Consider the following 19817-nt stretch of genomic DNA (forward strand, 5'->3'; position numbering starts at 1 on the left):
TGCCCTGCCTTACCTTTTGTTCCCTCAGACAACAGTTTACACTTCATGGCACTGAATCAAGCTATGAAGGTCAGTCGCGTGGTGATTGCTGATGGTAAATGTTAATTTTTGACAGATTTGTAGGACATGTAGCTTGTCTGTATTCATCTCCTGATGTTCCTATTGTCATTATTTATCACTGGATCATGATAGCTTCTGAGTCCCAGTGGAACCCTACTGAGCTAAGTACTATAGAAACACATGCCTGGCTTTGCTGTTTTGGCTTCACTCCAGTAGGTCAGCTATATTCATGTATCTCCTGCCTTGCTATTCTGATTTTTTCCTGTTCAACAAAGGGGATATTTAAAACACTGGGGAGAGGGAGGTGGGGGGAAGGATCACATAAGATCTTTTGCTTGTTACTCCATAAGTGTCCTTGCTCCACTCTCCATTGCACGGATAGAAAATCATGTCTAGTTCTTTGCTGGGTGTGCAACTATCCCAGAATATTCTGTAAGTTGCCACATACCTACTGACTTCAGTATGATCTGCAAAGCAGAGAGGTGCTGTGGCGCTTTCAATTATACAGATGAAGCTCTGGTATCACTGCAGGCTTGTCACTTGTTTGGAGCACATGCTGAATCTCTGTGATGTGAGCTTAATTAATTTGACGTACTCTTTCCTATCTGGTGTAAAATACTCACAGCTGGCCCACTCTTGGCTGACGTGGTCAAGAGAATACCCCCAGATGGAGTTTTCTCTCGTGTGCAAAATGTACTGGACAGTGTCCTCCTGCTAAGCTAGGTTGTTTCCAGCTCTGTGCATTGTGAAGGCAGGGTCACAAGTACAGCCTCTGTAAGTTTCTGTGAAGTGGCATAGCAAGACTAATTTCAGTCTCTGATGATGGCAAGTGCAGCACCAGCATGATGGGCTGATATTGTTCTGATACCCAAGGGACCAACCTTCCTTCTTTGGGACCATACTGAAGCCAAAGATGAGATAATCTCTATTTGGGGAGGAAAACACATCATTTTTTAATGCAGTCTGTGGTAGGAATTTTGCTACTCCTGCAGGAGAAGGGATGGATGCTCCTGAGAATGGGATCCCACTGCAAATTGCAGTCCAGAGCTATCTGAGTAGATTTATGCCCCTGCATTAGTGCCCAGAGCCCATGCTGAGCACTGATTCACTGGTATTTTCCTAACCCATAGAGGACCTTGTAGCTTAGAGGCTATAGGACAACAAGGTGAAGTCTATAGTGATGCTCTCTGCAGCAGCTTCTGAATGGAAAGGAAGAGGAACCCATACCTTCTCAGTCACATTTGCAGTGACCAAGTAAATCCCCTCTCTGGAAATAACGTGTGCAGACTAAGGAGCCAAAAGCCCCATGCAGCTGTTGAGCTGGAAGGCCCCCCCATAAACTCATGCCACCTCTACCAAACTGGAACTTTCTTCAAAACAGTGTCCAACTGCCTCACAAATAACCTCCAATAATGCAGTATTACCTGACAGAGAAGGAACACTTTGCTATAGCTCATTTTTCATAGGCCCAGCAAATGGGACAAGTTCCCCACCTTAGGCTAGCTCAGTCCTTAGTGTTAATTCACTCTCTCTGGGCCCAGGGATGAGCAGCCCTGGCTATGCAGAGATAGCTAGCCTGGGGTCAACACTTGGGTGCCTTCAACATTGTGTATTGTGGAGGCACAGATGAAGAAGGAACATAGCAGTCAGGATGGACACAATGCTTTTTTGCCAGTGCCTGTTGAGGGGAACACATGAAATTCCTGGGAAGAAAGCAGAGGTGTTAGGGTTACCAGGCCACCAACACCAGTAAAAAATAATGTGAAAGGAGAGCGGGAAAGAAGGCATCCAATCAAAGACTGCCTGGCCTGTTAGGTGCCTGAGACAGCGATGTAGTGAGCACACTAAGATTTCATAGTAGGTGAGGAAATCTGTTTTAGGTAGGCAGAAGGTGCAGGAAAAAAATGTGTGTGACTAAGTGGACAGAGCAGAGATGAAAATTCTTTACTGAAATGAAATAAACCCCTTTATTTTAAGCATTATAAGGCCTGCAGTTGTTCAAGCAGATTTTTAGGGGTTTCATTCATGTTCTGCCATCGATTGCAGCTTTCTCTAATCTTAAAACACTGAAATTAAGCGTTTCTTTTCACTTCCTGATCTGGTCAGCCTGTTGACATTTTGCATCCTCCCACTGGGTAGCACAGGGCTCACTGCCAAACCAAAGCCCTGGTTTTTAATAGAAAATACAGTAAACCAGGAAAGCAAATCCTGATTTTGTTCATCAGACTAGAGAGACGATTTTATTAAAACCTTCTTTCAGATCAACCAAGTGCCTGACTGAGCATAAAAGGGCATAAAAATCAAGGACTTCACAATTTGGCCGTATTAGGGTTTATAACACACAATAAAATGATGCCATTCAAGGCTTACCGAAAGGTATTCTACAAATGCTAAATCTGTAGTGCAGTCCAAGGATTGGGATTATTAGATTAGTAGGTGTGTGCAATACAAAGGATGCATGGGGAGGCGATTGCTTTGCTTTTCTTCCCTTCCTCTCCTGGGCGAGCCTTGGCTGTAAGGGGTCACTCACTGCCTGTTCGTTGGCAGCGAGCGGGGCCAGTGCTCTGCTCCAGGGCCCTGATCTGCCCTTTGGAAACTGGGTGTAAATAAAACACCAGTTAACTCCCAATCCAGCAAACAAATGCAGACAAGTAGAGCCATGTGGGATGGAGGCCATGCTCCGGGGTTACCTGACAGCTCGATCTGCCTCCTCCTGGACATTGGTCTGCATCTGACCCATGTGGCTCTCGGGACGTGGGGCAGCTTCTGCTTCTCCCACCAGTGCTCTCTGGGCAATCCAACACCTGCAGACTAGACTTCTTGTGTCCTCCACTGTCATGGGTGTTTGTGTTGATAATGCCAATGCAGCGGCAGAGATGGTGAGATCAGAGATGGCTGCAGAAACACAAAAGCCAGCTTCTGGAGCTTCAGTGTGGTTTTAATACATGATCATGTGCGAGGAGACATAGCTGGTGCTTCTTTGCTTGGGAGCTCATTTGCCCTCCTGCCTGCAGCTGTTAGCAGCCATGTGGCATCCTGACATTTCATCTTTATTAACTTCTTGACAGATAGCCTTTTGGGGTTTATTGGGAGATTAATTGTTTTCAGGAAGCTTTCAGACTGTTAGCAAGGTTTTATCTTTTTTTTCCCCATCCCTCTGAGCAGGTGACTCTAAAAACCCACTTTGAAATGTATTAAAATGCCAGGAGCATCACTCTTCTCACTGTCCCCCAGTTTCTCTTTGCAGCCCAGAACTGAGAGCAACTAGAGGGGGACCCAGTTTTGAAGAGGGCACCAGCTGCAGCCATCATTGCAGCCACTTTAGTTAGATCTTCCCTGTGGCATTTTTCCAGGAGGAAAAAAGAGCACACAAGCTTGGCTATTTTTTTCTATAGTCAATGCATGTGATTAGTGGTATTTATAAAAACTGTGCAGAAAACAGCATCTCAGGAAAAGGAAAAGTACAGGCAGATGCACTGAACGAAAGGAGAAATTAACAGACTTCGAAGTCAGCAAAAGTGGTTGATTAAGAATTTAAACACCAGAATTTTGCAATTTGGCCGTTCTATGGGTTTCTTAAGCATGATTCAGTGAGGGCTTTTAAGGCCTACTGGAAGCTATTCTGTAAATGACTGCATGTGTAGTACCATCTGAAGATACTAGTAACATTGTCATTGTTTTCAGGGTGGGAAGAAGGAGACTTCACCAGCAAAAATATTAAAATAAGGGGGATGAACTCATAGTAGCCCACTCAAACCTTCCCTTTCCCCCCTTTAAAATTTTGTGATTTCAGTGTTTTCCTTGCATTGCTTATAATTCTCTATTACTGGTTTGTTAATTTTTTGATGTCTTTCCCCAAAGCAGAAGATAAGCATTTAAAAGAACACTTCCCCATTCCTATTTACTATAAAACCAGTAGCAAATTGCTCATTTCATAAGTAATTCAAGCCCAGTGATTTTGCATTAGCATAGGAATTTAAATCTCCCTTGTGCTTCACTGCAGAACTAGATTTTGCCCAGAACACTGAATGGGACTTGGAGCTTTTTACTGTTAATCTGTGAGGTCAAACACAGGTTGGCACAATCCAAAGCGCTGTGATGCTCTCCTTGTTCAGCAGCCTCTAATATGTTTTGGAAACTGCCCAGAGTATAATGATGAGGATACATACACAATACTTTTCACCTGATGGCGTATAGGTAGTTTATTTGTTCCGTCTCTGTGGACTGCTAGAGATGTGCACAGAGGCAGTTTTCCTTCCATTTGTAGAGGCAGTCCTCTCAATTTAGCTGTGTTTATTTGAGACTATAAAGGGAGTCCTTGGTAGTGTCCCCACTGTATCCATAATGTGATTGGAGTGCTCAGCACTACCAATCCTGCATCCAATCCTGCATCCGCTGGAGATAATGAACACTGTAAATTAGGGGCAGTCTCTTTTGGTATATGTACATGTAATGCCTAGCAGAGGGGGGGCATAGTAGGATGAGCTTCCTCATTAGCTCTGATCAGAGAAATACATAAAAATAATTCCACTTAGGGGAGGGAGGATGACACTAAACAACATCCGAATACCAGGGCATGAAAAGGTGCCAGTTTCTATCCATATTTTATGCATTTTTAAAATACACAAATGGAATGAATATGTCTAAATATTCATTGCTTAAGGTGCCTTTCTTTAACATTAAAAGCAGTGTGCGTAAATTCCTCGTTTTACCTGATAGCTTTCATTAGCTCTCCATCTGTAATCCATACCTCCTGCTAACAAGGACAGAACCGCTATACTCGTTAGGACTCTCCCTTTAGAGGAAGCGGAGTGAAAAAGCCCTAGACTTTTATGGTGCAGTAGAAGGTGAAGATGTTACCAGATGAACAATTCTTTCCAGCAGTGCTTTGGCTAGTCTCACTATGTAATTGGAGATTTATTGTAACCCATCAAACCCCATTATTTCCCATCCAGGAGTCTTTGATTTTCAGGCCCTCATTCATCTGAAGACATACTTGCTGAGGAGAGGTGCAGAGTCAGCAGGAAAGATGGACAACATGAATAATTAAAATAGAGGTTGAGTTTCCATTTGCAACTGAAGAGAAATGGTTTGCACAAAAATAAAATGAGACAGGGTGTCAGAGATGCTCCAGAAGGGTGGCTGTTTTGTCTGTTGGCATTTCTGCTCTCTGGAAGGATTGTTCATGACAGCGATATTTAAATATTGGCTTTAGAATGGCAACCTATCATAATATTATTTGGAAACACTCTGCTGCGGATAACGCTGGACAGATGTGTTTGGAAAAGGTAGAAACTGCTAACAAGCAGCAGTTAATTAATGAATGGGGATCTGCAGTTTGCGCACATGTGAATTACCCAGTGGAAAAGTATATTGCACAGAATATTATCTCGGTAACAAAGACAAGCACTCAGAAATGAGAAAATTGAAAAATTAATGTTAGCTTTTATTTTTAATGTAGTTGTGCCATTAAAGACTATCAAGCACTATGTTTTCACAGCTTTCTTCTGTATTCAGTGTTAAGGATGGACAGTGGTCATCTGTTCAGTACTTTGTTTTCTTCCACTGTTCAATCTTTTTTACTTATTTCTTGCACATTAAGCAAATCCTTTTTCGAAGAGGGGATTATTAATTCCTTATGACACTAACCACCCCAGCATCATCATAGTTTTGCAGACATTATTAAATTTATTTTTATAAACCACTCAGAGCTGAGGGACTTGTTATCACCCCTGTTTTAGAGATACAGCCTTGAGGCACAGAGATTACAAAAATCTTATTTTGGGTGCTTAAACTGAGAGAGATTTCAGAGAGCTTGACTTCTCAGAGTGGAGAGAATTATAAAACACACAAAGCATGACCACTGTAAGTTTATTTGCAGTAAAGGCTCAACACACCTATAAATTGGATCCCTGGTGTTGGTCTGCAACAAATGAGGAGCTGAATTTACTAGACAACTGTGAAGTGTTAGTTTGAAAAAAACTTCATTAATATAATATATGACTATATCACTGGCAAGAATAGAATCCAGTTCTCCAAAGCAGCATTCTTCTGCCTTAACTATTTGATCTTGTCACTTTCTGTAACCTTCACTTGGTACCTGGACATCTTTCAATGTCTGAAACATGTAAATCAAGTGTTCTTCAGGCAGCTCACCTTCACAGAAAACAAACCCAGTATATCTGCAAGTCATACAGTGACTCTAACATATTGAACGAGACAGGAATCCTGGGTTAAAAAAAGAAGAGTATGTGGTTATGCAATTAAAGTCTGTCTCCTAATGCATTGGTAAAAGAGGACTGAATAAAGAGCAAATAAGCAGCATCAGCTCTGGTTTGTCCTAACTTTTTGATTGCTCTCATATAATAATAATATCCCTTTCTTGTACTTTATACACACTATACATGTTTCTAACAGAAGGGGAAGAAATTCTATCACCAGTTACCACCCTGATGTGCCATCAGCGAGGTGATAACCTCCAGGCTCACTTCACAGACCCTGCTGCTCCCAGCGAGGAAGGCTCGGGCGAGATGGGCGCATGGAGTTACCCTAGAGGGAAGCGGGGGTATTGGGTGCTCTGTACAGGAGATTGGTAGATTGTGGTTGCCAGTCTAGATAAAAAGCTTGTTAATCTTCAGTGTATGTGTATAGTATGATGGTGCGAGCTCCAACATCCCATAATATTCCCACACGGCAATCTAAGTCAGGACTACCCCAGCCAACTGGACCAGGATGGGTGTGATGCTCAGCAGAAACCTGCAGCCCACACCTCTTTCACTTTGAAAGGGACTGGCAATTACCAGAGGGCCAAGATAAGGTGGAAATGATTGTAAAACGTCTGTATCTCTGTTTTTGAACAAACAGCTCATAATTAGCCTTTAAAATGCATTCAGTTTTCATCACTAATGCCATCGTTCTGGTTATGCATCACTCATGGGTGAAGAGCAGCTCACCTGGGGGTTGTGGCGGGAGGCTGGGGCAGCACAACCCTTCAGTTCTCACTTGTTTCCTCAGCCAGCGACTGCGTGCTGGGGTAAGGGACGTTGTGACACCCCACCCCACCCCACCTCACCCCATCCCAATCCTCTTCCTACACCATCCTATCCCAATCCCACCCCAATTCCACTCTCCCCCCAGCCCGGCAGGCCTGGCCGAGGACGGGCTTCCCCCCGGCTGGCCCCGCCCCGCCCCGCCCCGCCCCGCCCCGCCCCGCCGGCCGTGGCGCCGCTCTGGTCTCCCGTCTCTGTTGCCGGTGCCGCTCTGCCCCGCTTCCGGTCCTGGCCACCTCCCCCCGGCCGGGCGCGGGCGGAAGTGCGCAGCGCGGCCATGGCGGCCGTGGACATCCGAGGTAGGGCCGGGCCGCGTCTGGGCGCTGGGGGCCCCCCGTTAGCGGTCGCGGCGGGCGGGGCGCGCTTCCCGGGGCTTTGGCGGGGCCGCCTCCGTGTCGAGCTGCGGGCCCTGCCCGTCGCCGCCCTGGGCCGAGCTCCACCGGCGGGCGCGGAGCGTTTGGGCGCCGCGAGGAGCGCGAAGGAGTGAGCTCCCTCCGTGGGGCAGAGCGCGGCGGGCCTGGCTGCCCTGCGGCAGCTGCGGCTGAGGGCGGAGGTTGGTGTAATGGCACCGTCCTGGCTGGCGGGAGGTTGCTGTGCTCATAGTATTCGCTCCGAGGAGGGATCAAGTTATTGCACGACGAGGTGTGGCCAGAGGTGTGAGGATAACAGAGCCGCCTCCTTTAGTAGTGTCTTGCAGGGGCCACGGAGCGGCTGAGTTTGTTTGTACGTCTTTGAAGACTGTGCGCAAGAGAGTTTAGTAGCGTTGCTGGTGTATAGATGTCATGAGAAGGAACTGGGAGGAAAAACTGTCCAAAAAGCAATTTTCTTGGGTGTGAGGCAGTCTAGGAAGGTGTGTTGAGGGCCACCTGGGAAAACCAGGCCTCCCGTCTGGTACGCTTCTGCCTTTTTGGGTGGAATAAGGAGGTCCTGGGGTGAGATGGTGATACAAGGGAAGTAAAAAAAGAGAGTTTTAGCTCTGAGATGTGGAGGAAAGTGCAAAACACTGGCACATGTGGGACTTGCATGAGACCAAAGCAGTGAGTTAGGCTGATCATCTTAGCAGCACTTTGGGTGGATGTGATAAGGCAGGCCAGGTGTTAGAAAAGCCAGAAAGAAAACTGAAGTAACTGAGAACACAAAAGGTTTGGGTGACTATTCAGTCATATAACTAAAAAGAGAGAATGTTTTGAAAAAGGGCTGATATTTGAATGAAGTATTACAGAAGGTTTACATTGTAAACAAAGTGCAGGTTAAATTACTGTGAAGAGTTTGAACTTTGAGAGAGGAAGAGGGGGCTGGGATGGTGTGAGAAAGGAAATTATTTTTCTCTATAAGGGTGTCTGAATGGAATCACACCAAAAGCCTGTGTGGTGGAGTCACAGAGCATGACCAAGAGCAGATATTTAGGGAAAGCTTGTGAGGGTTTAATTTTGATAATGCCACAGAGGTTTTCTCCTTTTTTTATTTCAGCCTTACATAATGATATATGTAGTCCCGTTTGCTTTTCTGACTGCCTTGTTTCAAATTGCAGCAAGGAGCTACGTGAACAATTAAGGGAGGAATGCTGTATTAAGTTATTAGCTGGTGTGAGAACCTTCTGTTTTAATCCAGATCATTTAAGCTCCCTCAAAGTCTTTTATTTAATATGGTTCAATACATTGAGTAGATTTTGAGGCATACTTCTGTTTTTAAGCTAACAAACTATTTTTCTGTTCTGCTCAGATTGTCAAAGCCTAGTGTTGGGCTGTCCAGCCGGCAAGGCCAGTTACAGCACATTGTGTGAATTGCTCTCTTATATTTTTTGTCATGGTTTGCTGGCTTGTCTCCCAAATTGTCTTGACATTCACAGCAGATTGGCAGTATTGTCACAAACACTTTACTTTTACATCTGTGATGCAAATTCCACCAAAAATGCTTTGAACAAGATGTCCTGGTTTTGAAAGGAACAGGGAAGCAGAACACCATCCTTTATCATACCAAAATAAACAGAAGTACTCCCTTCTTAGCTGGAATAACAGGCATGTCAGGTTCATGGTTGGTTTTGTTCTTCCTCCCCTTTTTTCCAAGAATAGTTTAAGAGAATAATCTTGCTAGTCATAAAGGCAATTATACATATTGGCACTAAGCAGCTATGGATAACTGAGCCTTAGAGCCCAACTTTATATTCAGTTTTAAGATACATTTATCAGTCTATATACAGCATTATAGCTATATATATATGAAGCTTGCCTGACATTCCTCTTGAGAAATGTAGTTATTGTTAATCATACAAGCAAGAAAAGTTTGTATTTGAAATGTAATATGAGAATTTATTATTACAAGAATGCAAGCACTTAAGATTTTGGCTTTGTTGGGAAGGAAAGCTTGTATTTTGGTTTTGAAGGGCATTTAGGATAATCAGTGCTACATAACTTATGTGCTTAATAATGGATCTTAGTGCTGTGTTTCTGAGATTTCCTTTTTTATAGTGAGGAGAGTCAGTAGTGTATGTGAAATAACTTTGAATGCCTCTAGACTTCCCCCCGCCCTGTTCTATGAAAGAGTTAGGTTGGCAATTCTAAGATTAACGAGGCAAAATGATTTATGAGTGACTATTTATACTGCATTTTTCTTGGTTTGCTGGGCAGCTAGTGTTACTTTATTAAGTGTCCTGCAGAGAAGCTGCTAATAATACACGAGCTGACATTTTTGGAACTGATTCAGTCATCCCTGAGCATGCACAGTTGTCGCAGAAGTAAAATATTCCCAGTGGAACGATAAGTGGGAGTTCTGGGTATGTATATAATGCGTGAACATAAGGGAATGGTTCCTGCAAGAAGGGAATTTCAGTTCTTCAGTCTTCAGAGACTTCTCATCACTTATGTTGTTTAATTCTAAACACTGTATTCATTTGTTTTGTCTTTGAAATTCTATTTGCTGCTGCAGCATTTAAAATGGATGAATTTCAGAGTGCTTTTCAAGGTGTCTCATGGATCTTAAACGTTAGTAGGTTTGTTGACTGTGGAACCAATTGTTGACACTGGTTTCTTTGGTCTGCTTGAGGAACATCATTTTGTTACAGTGTGATAATAAAATCCAGGGATTTTCATTCAGATGTCCCCAGATCTGTAGGAATTTAACTGGCATACAATGATTTGCAGGTTATAGAGTATGTTTTGGTTAAAAAGGTTGCTTTTTTGTATAATTGTTAGTACTCTGTAGTTAGATTTCTGTAATATTCACTAAGCCAGTGGATAAGTAATTTGCTGCAGGCAGTTGGGCAGATTAATTGTAGAGTTGGGAACAGACTCTCATGTTCAAGACTACTGGGAAACATCCACCCGAAGATAGCATCTTTGTGTCTGCTGTTTTGGGTTTTTTGTTTGTTATAGATTTCAGCTGCCTAAAAAATAATAATCTTTGAAACATAGCAGTATCAGCTGCTGTGATATCAGTGATATGTATTTTCATAACAGAACATCTTAGAAATGTTACCAGTGCCACTATTTTGTTTCACTCGATAGTTTACTCATTGGCTTTAGCAAAAGAAAATTCTTGGTTTAATAGATCTCTCTAGTGGTTTACCTATTTTTCAGCAGCATGGTTTACAGCTTGGAAAATATTTTTATAAGAAGTAAACAGTTTTAAATATGACCAGGCTCAGATTTAGCTTGGGGTGTATCACTCCGCCCTGCCCCCAGCCCCATAACAGATTCTAACTTAGTTTAGTAAATTCAATTTACATACCAGAGACCTAGCTTTCAAAAGGAACCATGCTTTGGATTGTCCTTCTACTCAGCTAATGCCGTGGTTCATAAAATAAGCTGTATCTAATACTACCAAATAGGTGTAGTATGATAACGCTATATACAGTATCAGAGCTGATTAACTCCCCCAACACATCGAACACACATGTGCACACAGACGCTACTCATATTCTTGAGGCATAAAGGTATACCAGCAGCTGGTGGTCATGGAAAGAAAAGTGCAATAACAAAAAAAGTCTGTATTTCTATTGTGTACCTTCAACAGAACTGCAGAAGGTTAAAGGATATCAATCATTATTTGAACTCTTTTTAATTAGAACTGGTTTGTGTGAGGCTGTGTTCCACCTCTTTCCCCTGCTATAATCATTATCTGGTGGCAATTTACTCTTGGAGGTATTTGTAGTGTTTTGGGCTGCTTTGGTACTCAGTGTAGATTTCTCTCCCCAGATAATCTCTTGGGAATTTCCTGGGTTGACAGTTCCTGGATTCCAATATTAAACAATGGGAGCGTGTTGGACTATTTCTCAGAACGAAGTAACCCATTCTATGACCGAACATGTAACAATGAAGTCGTCAAAATGCAGCGGATGACCTTGGACCATTTGAAGTAAGTTGTAATTTGGAACTGCTTCCTGTGCAGTGTCCTTCGTCCCTCCATCCAGAGGCTTTGGTGGCTGAATGGAAGCATGCTGGAAGCTTCCTGTTCTGTGCTTTTTAGTCCCATCACTTGCCAGGGAGCTCAGCAGTTTTTGTATTTGGATGTCTTCTATTTCCTCTTATGCCGTTTCAAGGAGGTGTTAAGCATGAAGGATTCTATGTATATTCTGAGATTCCAGTAAATCAGCCTTTAGATATTTCTCTGAATTAGAAAAGCTGTCTTCTCTCATCCTCCCAGCTCAGCAGAACCTGAATAATGGTAATGCAGTTAAACGTTTTTCTGTGGTGAATAGGGTTTATGTTAGGGGATACTTTGAGTTCATAAATAGTTTGTGTTTCCGTATCTCACTGGCAATGTGCCATAATTAGTACATAATTCCTCCAAAGAGCTGGCTTTTTAGCATGGATAATAAAAGTAGTGAGTGTTGTAAATAAACTGATCACAGATGGTTGTGTAATGAGATTGCAGCATGCGCAAGTTCACTTTCTTTGCAGTTCCCCATCTGCTACACTGAGCACAAGTGAGATGTTTGAGAACTATTTAAAGACTCCACAGTATGATCGATAGGGAGTGTGCAAGCTGAGCTGAAAGTTCATTGGAAAAGTCACTTGTGCTCAGATGTGGTTGCAGAGAGGCTTTCACATCAGATACACAGATGGTCACAGCATACACTGGTCTTTTGTTTCTGTGTTTAAATGACATCTCTGTGATGATAGATTGTTACCTTTTTGGTATTTATTTGTTTGCTAACATGTTCTGCTTAGATGTTGTGTCAGGTTGTTGTAACTCCCTCTGTATATGAAGCTAGGTTTTGATAGCTAGCTCAGGAAATCCTATGCCTTTGTTTATTGCACTTTATATAGAAGAGCTTCCAAAGCATCACAACTTCATCCCTTTACTGCCAGGCCCTTTGGTAGCTCTTCACACCCTACAGATTTTACTTTGTGGAAGATAATTATTCAGGTTGCTTCTTTTTCAGCCAGATGGTTGGAGTGGAGTACATCCTTCTTCATGCTCAAGAGCCCATTCTCTTCATTATCCGAAAGCAGCAAAGGCAATCTCCAACGCAAGGTAAGATCACTCAGTTCTTGTCACTGCTGAGAAGGCCGATCAGTTAGTTGCTTTTTTCTGTTCCTAATTTGTGTTTAAGCACTCCTGGTTCCCCTTTTCTGTCTTTATCTTAAATCTAAATAAAAGGGTATGAGGCTTTGTGGTGGGGGGGGAGATATTTTGTCTAGCAGTGACCTGTACTGTGCTAGTGGCAGGGATTGCCATCTTGTGGTGAAATGTGAAGAGTGCAATGAGGAACTGCTGCTGTGTGGTATATTTTGCCATGGGAAATTGATAATAGTGTTCATGCCATGTTGTATTTATCTGTTAGGCTATGCAAGAGTTTTCATTTTATTTGAATGTGAGGCTAATGATATCCTTGCTTGGGGCTGATGATCTTAGTTTAATTTGTGCTAATCATCTGAAGTGGTTAGTATGTGATTGATTTATTTTGGAGAACCATGATTTCTATTAGTTAGGGAGAAGGATCATTCATGCTTCTGTTTGTGTCACATCACGCTCTCATTCTGCACTATTTCCACCTTCAACTGTGAATCAGTTATACTGCTGAGTAGGATCTTGTCAGTAGAGGACAAGGACCCATGTGAAAAATGACCATGAGATACCACAAATGCTTGTTGTTCTGGTTATACCCCTGAGAATGGAGCACTTTGTAATGGTGAGGGAATCTTGTGACAACAGCACTGCTCCTTCTTATAGTGTCACTGATGGCCTTTGCAGGTTTTAAATGTAGTACCTTAGCTTTTTCTTCCATTTGTGTGCAGCTGGCTTCATTATTCCTTTTTAACCTAAAATTTGTTTGTGCATGCATGATTAATTAAAAAAGTAGTCACATTCCAATAGTTATTGGACTGTCTTCTGTGTTTACTGCATGTATATTTAAAATAATTTAGGTTATTTCAGAGTAAGATTTATGGGAAAGAAAGGCAGGGTTAATGCTGGTTATTTCTTAACCTTTTTTTAGTGACTTAGGCTCTGAAGATACATTTTGGTCTTCTACAGGACTTTGCCTTATCTATCAAGGCTTCTTATTTACTTATATCATGTAATGGCCTCTTTATATTGTAGTTCTGTACCGGAAAAGAACTTATGTGATTCCTTCTTCAGTAGATTTTACGAGTTGTTCCTTTGATAAAAGTTTTGAATCTAGCTTTCAAAAGGTGAGGTGGAAGTATCATGCAGCCCTTAATTTCCTGTTTTGGCACTTTTTAGATCAAGAGTAAAGTTGGGGGTTCCACAATATGTGTGTTCAGACTTTTGCTGTAATGCAGATGTGTGTTTGGTGGAACTTAACTGGGACTTGTTTGATAACATTTTTCCCATTGTGACTGTACAGTTTATGCTGGGTACCTTGATTGAGTCGCATAGTTCCCTAGATTGAATGTTAGTCATGTGTTTCATTTTATCAGTGATACAGTATACTTCACATTTGCTAGTAGCCATGGTTAATAATTCTGGTAGTAGCTATAGTTAGCACATACATGGGGACAATTACAAGGTTTTGAACCTTGGTTGTGTGAGACTTTGAAGCATGGTCAAGATGACCTTGACTAGCGATAAGAAATTCATAAAGGATAAACTTTGATCTCCAAACCGTAGAAAATAAGCAGAACATCCTGGACCATAAAGAGAATGTCTGGGGTTGTGTTGAGGATGAGGTATCTGACAACCTGGCAAAGTGACTATTCAGTTAATTAACGTGGCAATGAAACTAACTTTTGAGTGTCCTGAAAGTGAACTACCTTCATTATAATCCTGAAAACCACACCCCCAGGTCAAAAAGACCCCTGCCCAGGTTAAGACCCTTCCCCTGGGCATGCATAGTAGTGGAAGCATTATGTAAACTGTATTATAATTGTATGTTAATCACTAACTAATCAGTATCTAATAGGCATGTTTGGAAAAGGACTAACCTCTGATTTTTGTGTGTAAAAGAAGCACGAAAACCTGCTGTTGGTGTGCTTGATTTGTGGAAAAGTTCAGTGAGCACCCAGGCCCAAGTAATTACAGTATCTCTCCTGAGTGTGTCAAGATTGGTTTATTGCACGCCGGGCACGAATCTGCTTTTGGGATAACAGTGGTACAAATATTATTGTATTTGAGACACAAGAATGGGGACGGAAAACTAAAATAAGTTCACAGCTAGTGTTGAGTATTCAGATAGAACTGGTACAGCCCTGTCTTATGACTTCTGTGTGGTTTTTTAAAAAAATATTTATATTAAATTCTTTAAGCGAAGTTTTTGCCTGTTTAAAGTGATTTTGGAAAATCTTTAGATCCAATGATTAGGGAGAGTTACTTGTTGAGGAAAGTAGGCTGCTTTGGTACAGAGCTGTGAGACAGTAAAGCTGCTGTTCTGTGTCTTGCTCCTCTTCTAAGGAAATGCTAAGAATCCTCTTCCTTTTGAGAAGTGAGTACTGGCTGTAATATGCACCCAGCTGTCTTGGTCTGTTAATTTAGGCAGGTGTCTAAGCTTCATAAAATGCAAGTACTGGATGAATTGGGTCCTGTCGTAAAAAGGTTCAGACAGATTGTGTTAATACAGATGGAGGAACTGGAACAATTGTGGGCCCAGGTAAGAGCCTTAGGAATGTGAAGCTGATAGCATTGCTATGGTTTCTCCATTGAAGAATGTTTGGCAGTGTTGCAGAGGCAACTGTGATGTTCCTCTGCACTGCAGCTCTAATAAACAAGAATTTTTGATTGGTCCGTAGAGGTTCCAAATCTGATTTAGCAAATGCCTTTGGAAGGTAGTCTTTTTTTGGCAGAATGTTATTGATTTAGAAATGCATGCTCTGTGTATGCATAGCTGCCATTGGGTCTGGGAAATCTAGCAAAGAGGGCTGTACAAGTTGGAGAGAGCTGAGGCCAGAAGAATGAGATCTTACGGTGTTGTGTGTTTCTATCAGTAGCAAAGGCAAGTGGAGCTACTTCCAGTGCAGTTCGCTTAACTCCTCTTGTGTTGCTCTGAAAACCCCAGTCTTCTAAAGTCAATTATTTGTTTGCAGTAGGACAGGACTTAAAGCTGATGCTTTTCTATCTGTAAAGCAGACCTTCTTTTTCCCCTTATCAGTCTGTGGCTAAGGTGCAAATAAAGCACCTTGAAGGAGAAGGTTGAAAAGAGAAAATTTGGTGATGAGATGAATATTGCAATTTCTGCTGTTACTACTGAAACTCAGCAACAACTACAGAGTCTTCAGCCAGAGCTTTAAATTGATCCTGCCTTTCTTTTTTTTTCTTTTTTTCCTCCCCACAGTTATTCCATTGGCCGACTACTATATTATTGCTGGAGTGATTTATCAGGCACCTGACTTAGGATCTGTCATTAACTCCAGAGTTGTAAGTGTTCTGTGCATTTGATGTATACTGGTTGTATCTGCTTTTACTTTTGGTTGTTTCCCAGGCTGTTTAAATCCCTCCCTCACGGTTCTGAGGAAAGATCTTGTGTAGTATACAGTAACTTAAAACAAACCCCACTGGTTAATATGGTGTGCATCCCACATGGAAATGAAAGATCCTGGGACAGTACAGTATGGTCCAAAAAGTAGGATACATTGTTTAAGGATGAAGGATCAGAATAACTGAAGCTACCCAGCTGGTGGAACAGCATGAGGTTCAAATAATCAAAATAAAAATCACATGACAAATACATATGAAATAGTAGTTAAGTACATGTTCAGTGACCCTTTCTTTGGAATGTTAATGTTAAGGTAATGTAATATTTCTCTTTAAATGAGGCTTATTTTTTAAAGTTGATGTGGTATTTCTTTTTAATTGGATGCTCAGGTTTGTTTTGATTTCTTCTGTTCTAGTAAGCTGTTTTTGCAAATTTGTCAGTTTAGAAAAGCATTTCAAAAAGGGTCATGTAAGAGCCTGTAAAAGTGATTACATTCTTGGTCCAAAACTAGATGTCCCAAGTTCCCTTCCCAGGGCAAAAATGAATATAGAATACTATTTTTTTTTAAAATCCCTGCTTTCAAAAATTTATACTGTATTTTCTCCTTAAATTCTGAACACTGGCTTATGTTCTTGTTCTGAAAGCTCACTGCAGTGCATGGAATTCAGTCTGCTTTTGAAGAAGCTATGTCCTACTGTCGCTATCACCCATCCAAAGGCTACTGGTGGCATTTCAAAGATCAAGAAGAACGAGGTATGATTCCTAGTTGCTCCTGCGTACTTTGGGAAAAGGGAGGTAATGTAGGGAAAAGTTTGAGGCAATGCACAGTGATGGTGTAGAGATGAGGTTAAGTGTCTGTTGAAAGGGTAAGTTAATGCTCCTTATTAGGTAGAAGGAATCTTACTCTTGTGTGCTGGTGGTTGTGAACATTGAGGCATGGGTGGGAGATGAAAGTGGTGAGCTGTGTGTCAACAAAGTGGACAACTCTTCAACCCACTGCAGACCAAAGTACATTTTCAGAAGTGAAACCAGTTTGTCAGGAGGTAGGAACTGTCCTTAATCTATCTTCCACAAAAAAACCCCAACCCTGATGTCAAAGGGAAAATATAGATGAAGTTTAGAGGAGAGATGAATACCAACTTGTCATACAGGAAGGAGCTGCTAAGAGAACAGAGCTTTTAATACAGCTTTCTCTTACGTTTCTGTGACTTGCAGAGAAAACTAAACCAAAAGCCAAGAAGAAAGAAGAACCAAGTTCTATTTTCCAAAGGCAACGGGTAGATGCTTTGCTTCTAGACCTAAGACAAAAGTTTCCACCCAGATTTGTTCAGGTATGACACTTACAAGCCGTAGTATTGCTGTAACTTAGTTGGAACTTAAGGCAGTCTGTAAGTACTTGAACAGCTGAAACTGAATGGGAATTTTGTGTGCTTCCTGCAATGGTAACATGGATTAGATAATAAATTTGGAATGGAAGGCTCTGATTGCAGTGTAGGATTCCCCTTTGTAATTGCAGGAGTCATTAAGACCTTGGCAAAACTATGAGGGCGAATTTTATTATACAAATTCCTTATCTAATCACAGAGGGTCTGTTCTTGTCAGCTATCAGATCTTGCTGCTGCTTCCAGTTTCCTGTTTTGTGAACTAAGTCAAACCACCGCAGCTATTTTGTTTTAGTTACTCCATTGTTCTGGAGGCTCATTAATTAGCATGGAAATTCTTGGCATTCTGTGAAGTTGTGATTACCTCTGTCTCTAGTAGCCATTTGTTCCACCAGGTCTTCTGCTTGGGAGCAAAGGAAATTATGTTTACAGCATCTTTAAAACTGTTTACTCCTCAGATGTAGGAAAGACCAGCTAACTGAATATTTTTTGCTTTAGTGCTTTCCAGTTGTCAGAGGAAAAAATGGATGTTAAAAGATTTGGATTTTGTTTAAAGTGTATTTAGTGATCCCTTATACCCTCAACTCTTATGTGTAATAGCTCAGTGCTTGGCTTATATTCCAAATGAATAGTAAGAAGGGTTAAGAACTGTGCTTTTGGTTCCACTGATATGTTGTTTGTTTTCTTTTTTTTTTTTTTTTGCTTCCTCCCTCACAGCAAAAGCCTGGAGAAAAGCCTATCCCAGGTAAAACTCTAATATTTTCCCAAGACTTAAATGTAGGCTCTATATAGCAGAGTCTTCCAGTTGCCATATAAGGTCCTTGCTGCTGCCACTGAGGTGGTTAGGAGTTCTGGCACTGCCTGATTGTGCAAAGTACTAGGTAAGAGCAAAGTACTAGATAAGAGTTCTCTGTGGCAGCCAGAGTGAAAGTGAAAAAAATCTGTATTCTACTCCTGCCCTTTCTGTCCATAGAACTGTATTGCCTGAAGGTCCAAATGCAGGAAATGAGCTTTGAAAGCAGGAGTTGGGTGAATGAGGGAACAGTTTAGTCAGTCCAGCATCTTAGTGATTTTGCATGGTGCTACAAGCTCAAGAAAGCATTTGAAGGCTTTGAGTTGATCAGAAGCAACCTCAAAACAGAAAAAGCATGAACTGTATCTCTTCAATCTATTCCACTTTTCTACCTGTATGGATATGAATTTAGTCCTTAATTATTCTTATACCTTTGAAATTAATTTTGCCCCTTTGACATCGACAATGTTTTCTAAGTACTCTGAACAGTATTTTAGGAATAAAAATTGGAAGTTTAACTTTCTTTTGCTGTTACTTCTTAAGTGGATCAAATCAAGAAGGAACCAGAACCAGCCCCTGAAGCTGTCAAGCCAGAGGAAAAAGAGACTGTAAAGAATGCTCAGCAGAGTGCTGGTGCGAAAGGACCACCTGAAAAAAGGATGAGACTCCAGTGAAGGGAAAAGTTGTTACTCATCTGGATTAGTCAGTACCGGGGAAACAGGAGATTATTGCTCTCCTTTCTTTGTATTTAAGCTCTTCCACTGAGACTGATGATTCAGGGACTGAAGTCCCTGTAACAGCTTTTTCTGTAGAAACCTGTCACGCAGATGTTAATGTCAGGATGCGAGCTGCCTCAAAGAAGGTCTTTTCAGTCTTCATCTTATTTTGAACGTTGGCTTCTGAGAGTGTTGGTTTTTTTTTTTTTTTTACATGGACATATTTTGCAGCCTCCCGAAATCTTTACAGACTCTTGCATCCCTTGTGTCGTGGTCTCCTATGTAAAAAGAAAAAACTTTTATATAGAAAAAATAAATAATCTGAATTCTTGGCAAATAAAGCTCCTGGCTGCTGGAATGCCTTTCTTAAATGCTTACTTTGTTAGTAGCAAGTATGCCATATGTGCTGGCAACATTTTTTTTGCTTGGATATTGGAATATATTGTGTGCTATTTTGAGGAAGAAAAGTTCTTCTAAAGGATTTAGGCTGCCTGCTATAAATTGCTGTGCCTTTAGTATGCTTGGGATACAGATAAAAGATTTGATAACTGGAGGCTCAAATCCATGTAATTAGATGTCAAACCACTCTGTCTCTAAATGTTCTTGGGCACTCATTTTACTTAATGGCTAAGCTGGTCTTTTATTATAAAAGCTAGTGTTCTGTGAGAGATTTATGATGACATAAAACAAGCTAAAATGTCTTGCTGTTGCACACTCAGTGAATCTGTTTATATTCCTCCTTTTTTCATTGTAACTCAAATATATCAATTACATCTCTTCTGTACTTCTAGCACTTTCTTGCTGCATCTGATCACTTTGTTTAGTCGTCTGCCTTTTAGACTTAAGGAGGTAGGGCAGTGGAAGAGAAGCTTCACTGACAGCTATACACTTTGCTGCTTAAGCATGTTGCTTACACAAACTTTTTCTGAAAAACTAGAAGTCATC

At 41.5% G+C, this 19817-nt stretch overlaps 1 protein-coding gene across 1 annotated transcript; it reads left to right on the forward strand.

Moving 5' to 3' along the window:
- The first annotated feature begins 7332 nt into the window (after nt 1-7332).
- MED6 (mediator complex subunit 6) lies at nt 7333-19656 on the forward strand. The gene is made up of 8 exons (XM_074824322.1): nt 7333-7408; nt 11303-11462; nt 12493-12584; nt 15841-15923; nt 16626-16734; nt 17197-17312; nt 18081-18108; nt 18700-19656. The coding sequence occupies exons 1-8, from the start codon at nt 7387-7389 to the stop codon at nt 18828-18830; spliced, it is 741 nt and encodes a 246-aa protein (XP_074680423.1). The 5' UTR covers nt 7333-7386; the 3' UTR covers nt 18831-19656.
- Nucleotides 19657-19817: the final 161 nt, after the last annotated feature.

This window comes from Strix aluco, chromosome 4 (assembly GCF_031877795.1).
Source record: "Strix aluco isolate bStrAlu1 chromosome 4, bStrAlu1.hap1, whole genome shotgun sequence".
Classification (NCBI taxonomy): domain Eukaryota; kingdom Metazoa; phylum Chordata; class Aves; order Strigiformes; family Strigidae; genus Strix; species Strix aluco.

Excerpts from the sequence above, each read along its gene's own strand:
- MED6 (XM_074824322.1), top strand. The coding sequence starts at position 7,387 with ATGGCGGCCGTGGACATCCGAG. Across the intron at positions 11,463-12,492 it reads ATGACCTTGGACCATTTGAA|CCAGATGGTTGGAGTGGAGT; the intron begins GTAAGTTGTAAT and ends CTTCTTTTTCAG. Across the intron at positions 16,735-17,196 it reads CAAAGATCAAGAAGAACGAG|AGAAAACTAAACCAAAAGCC; the intron begins GTATGATTCCTA and ends TGTGACTTGCAG.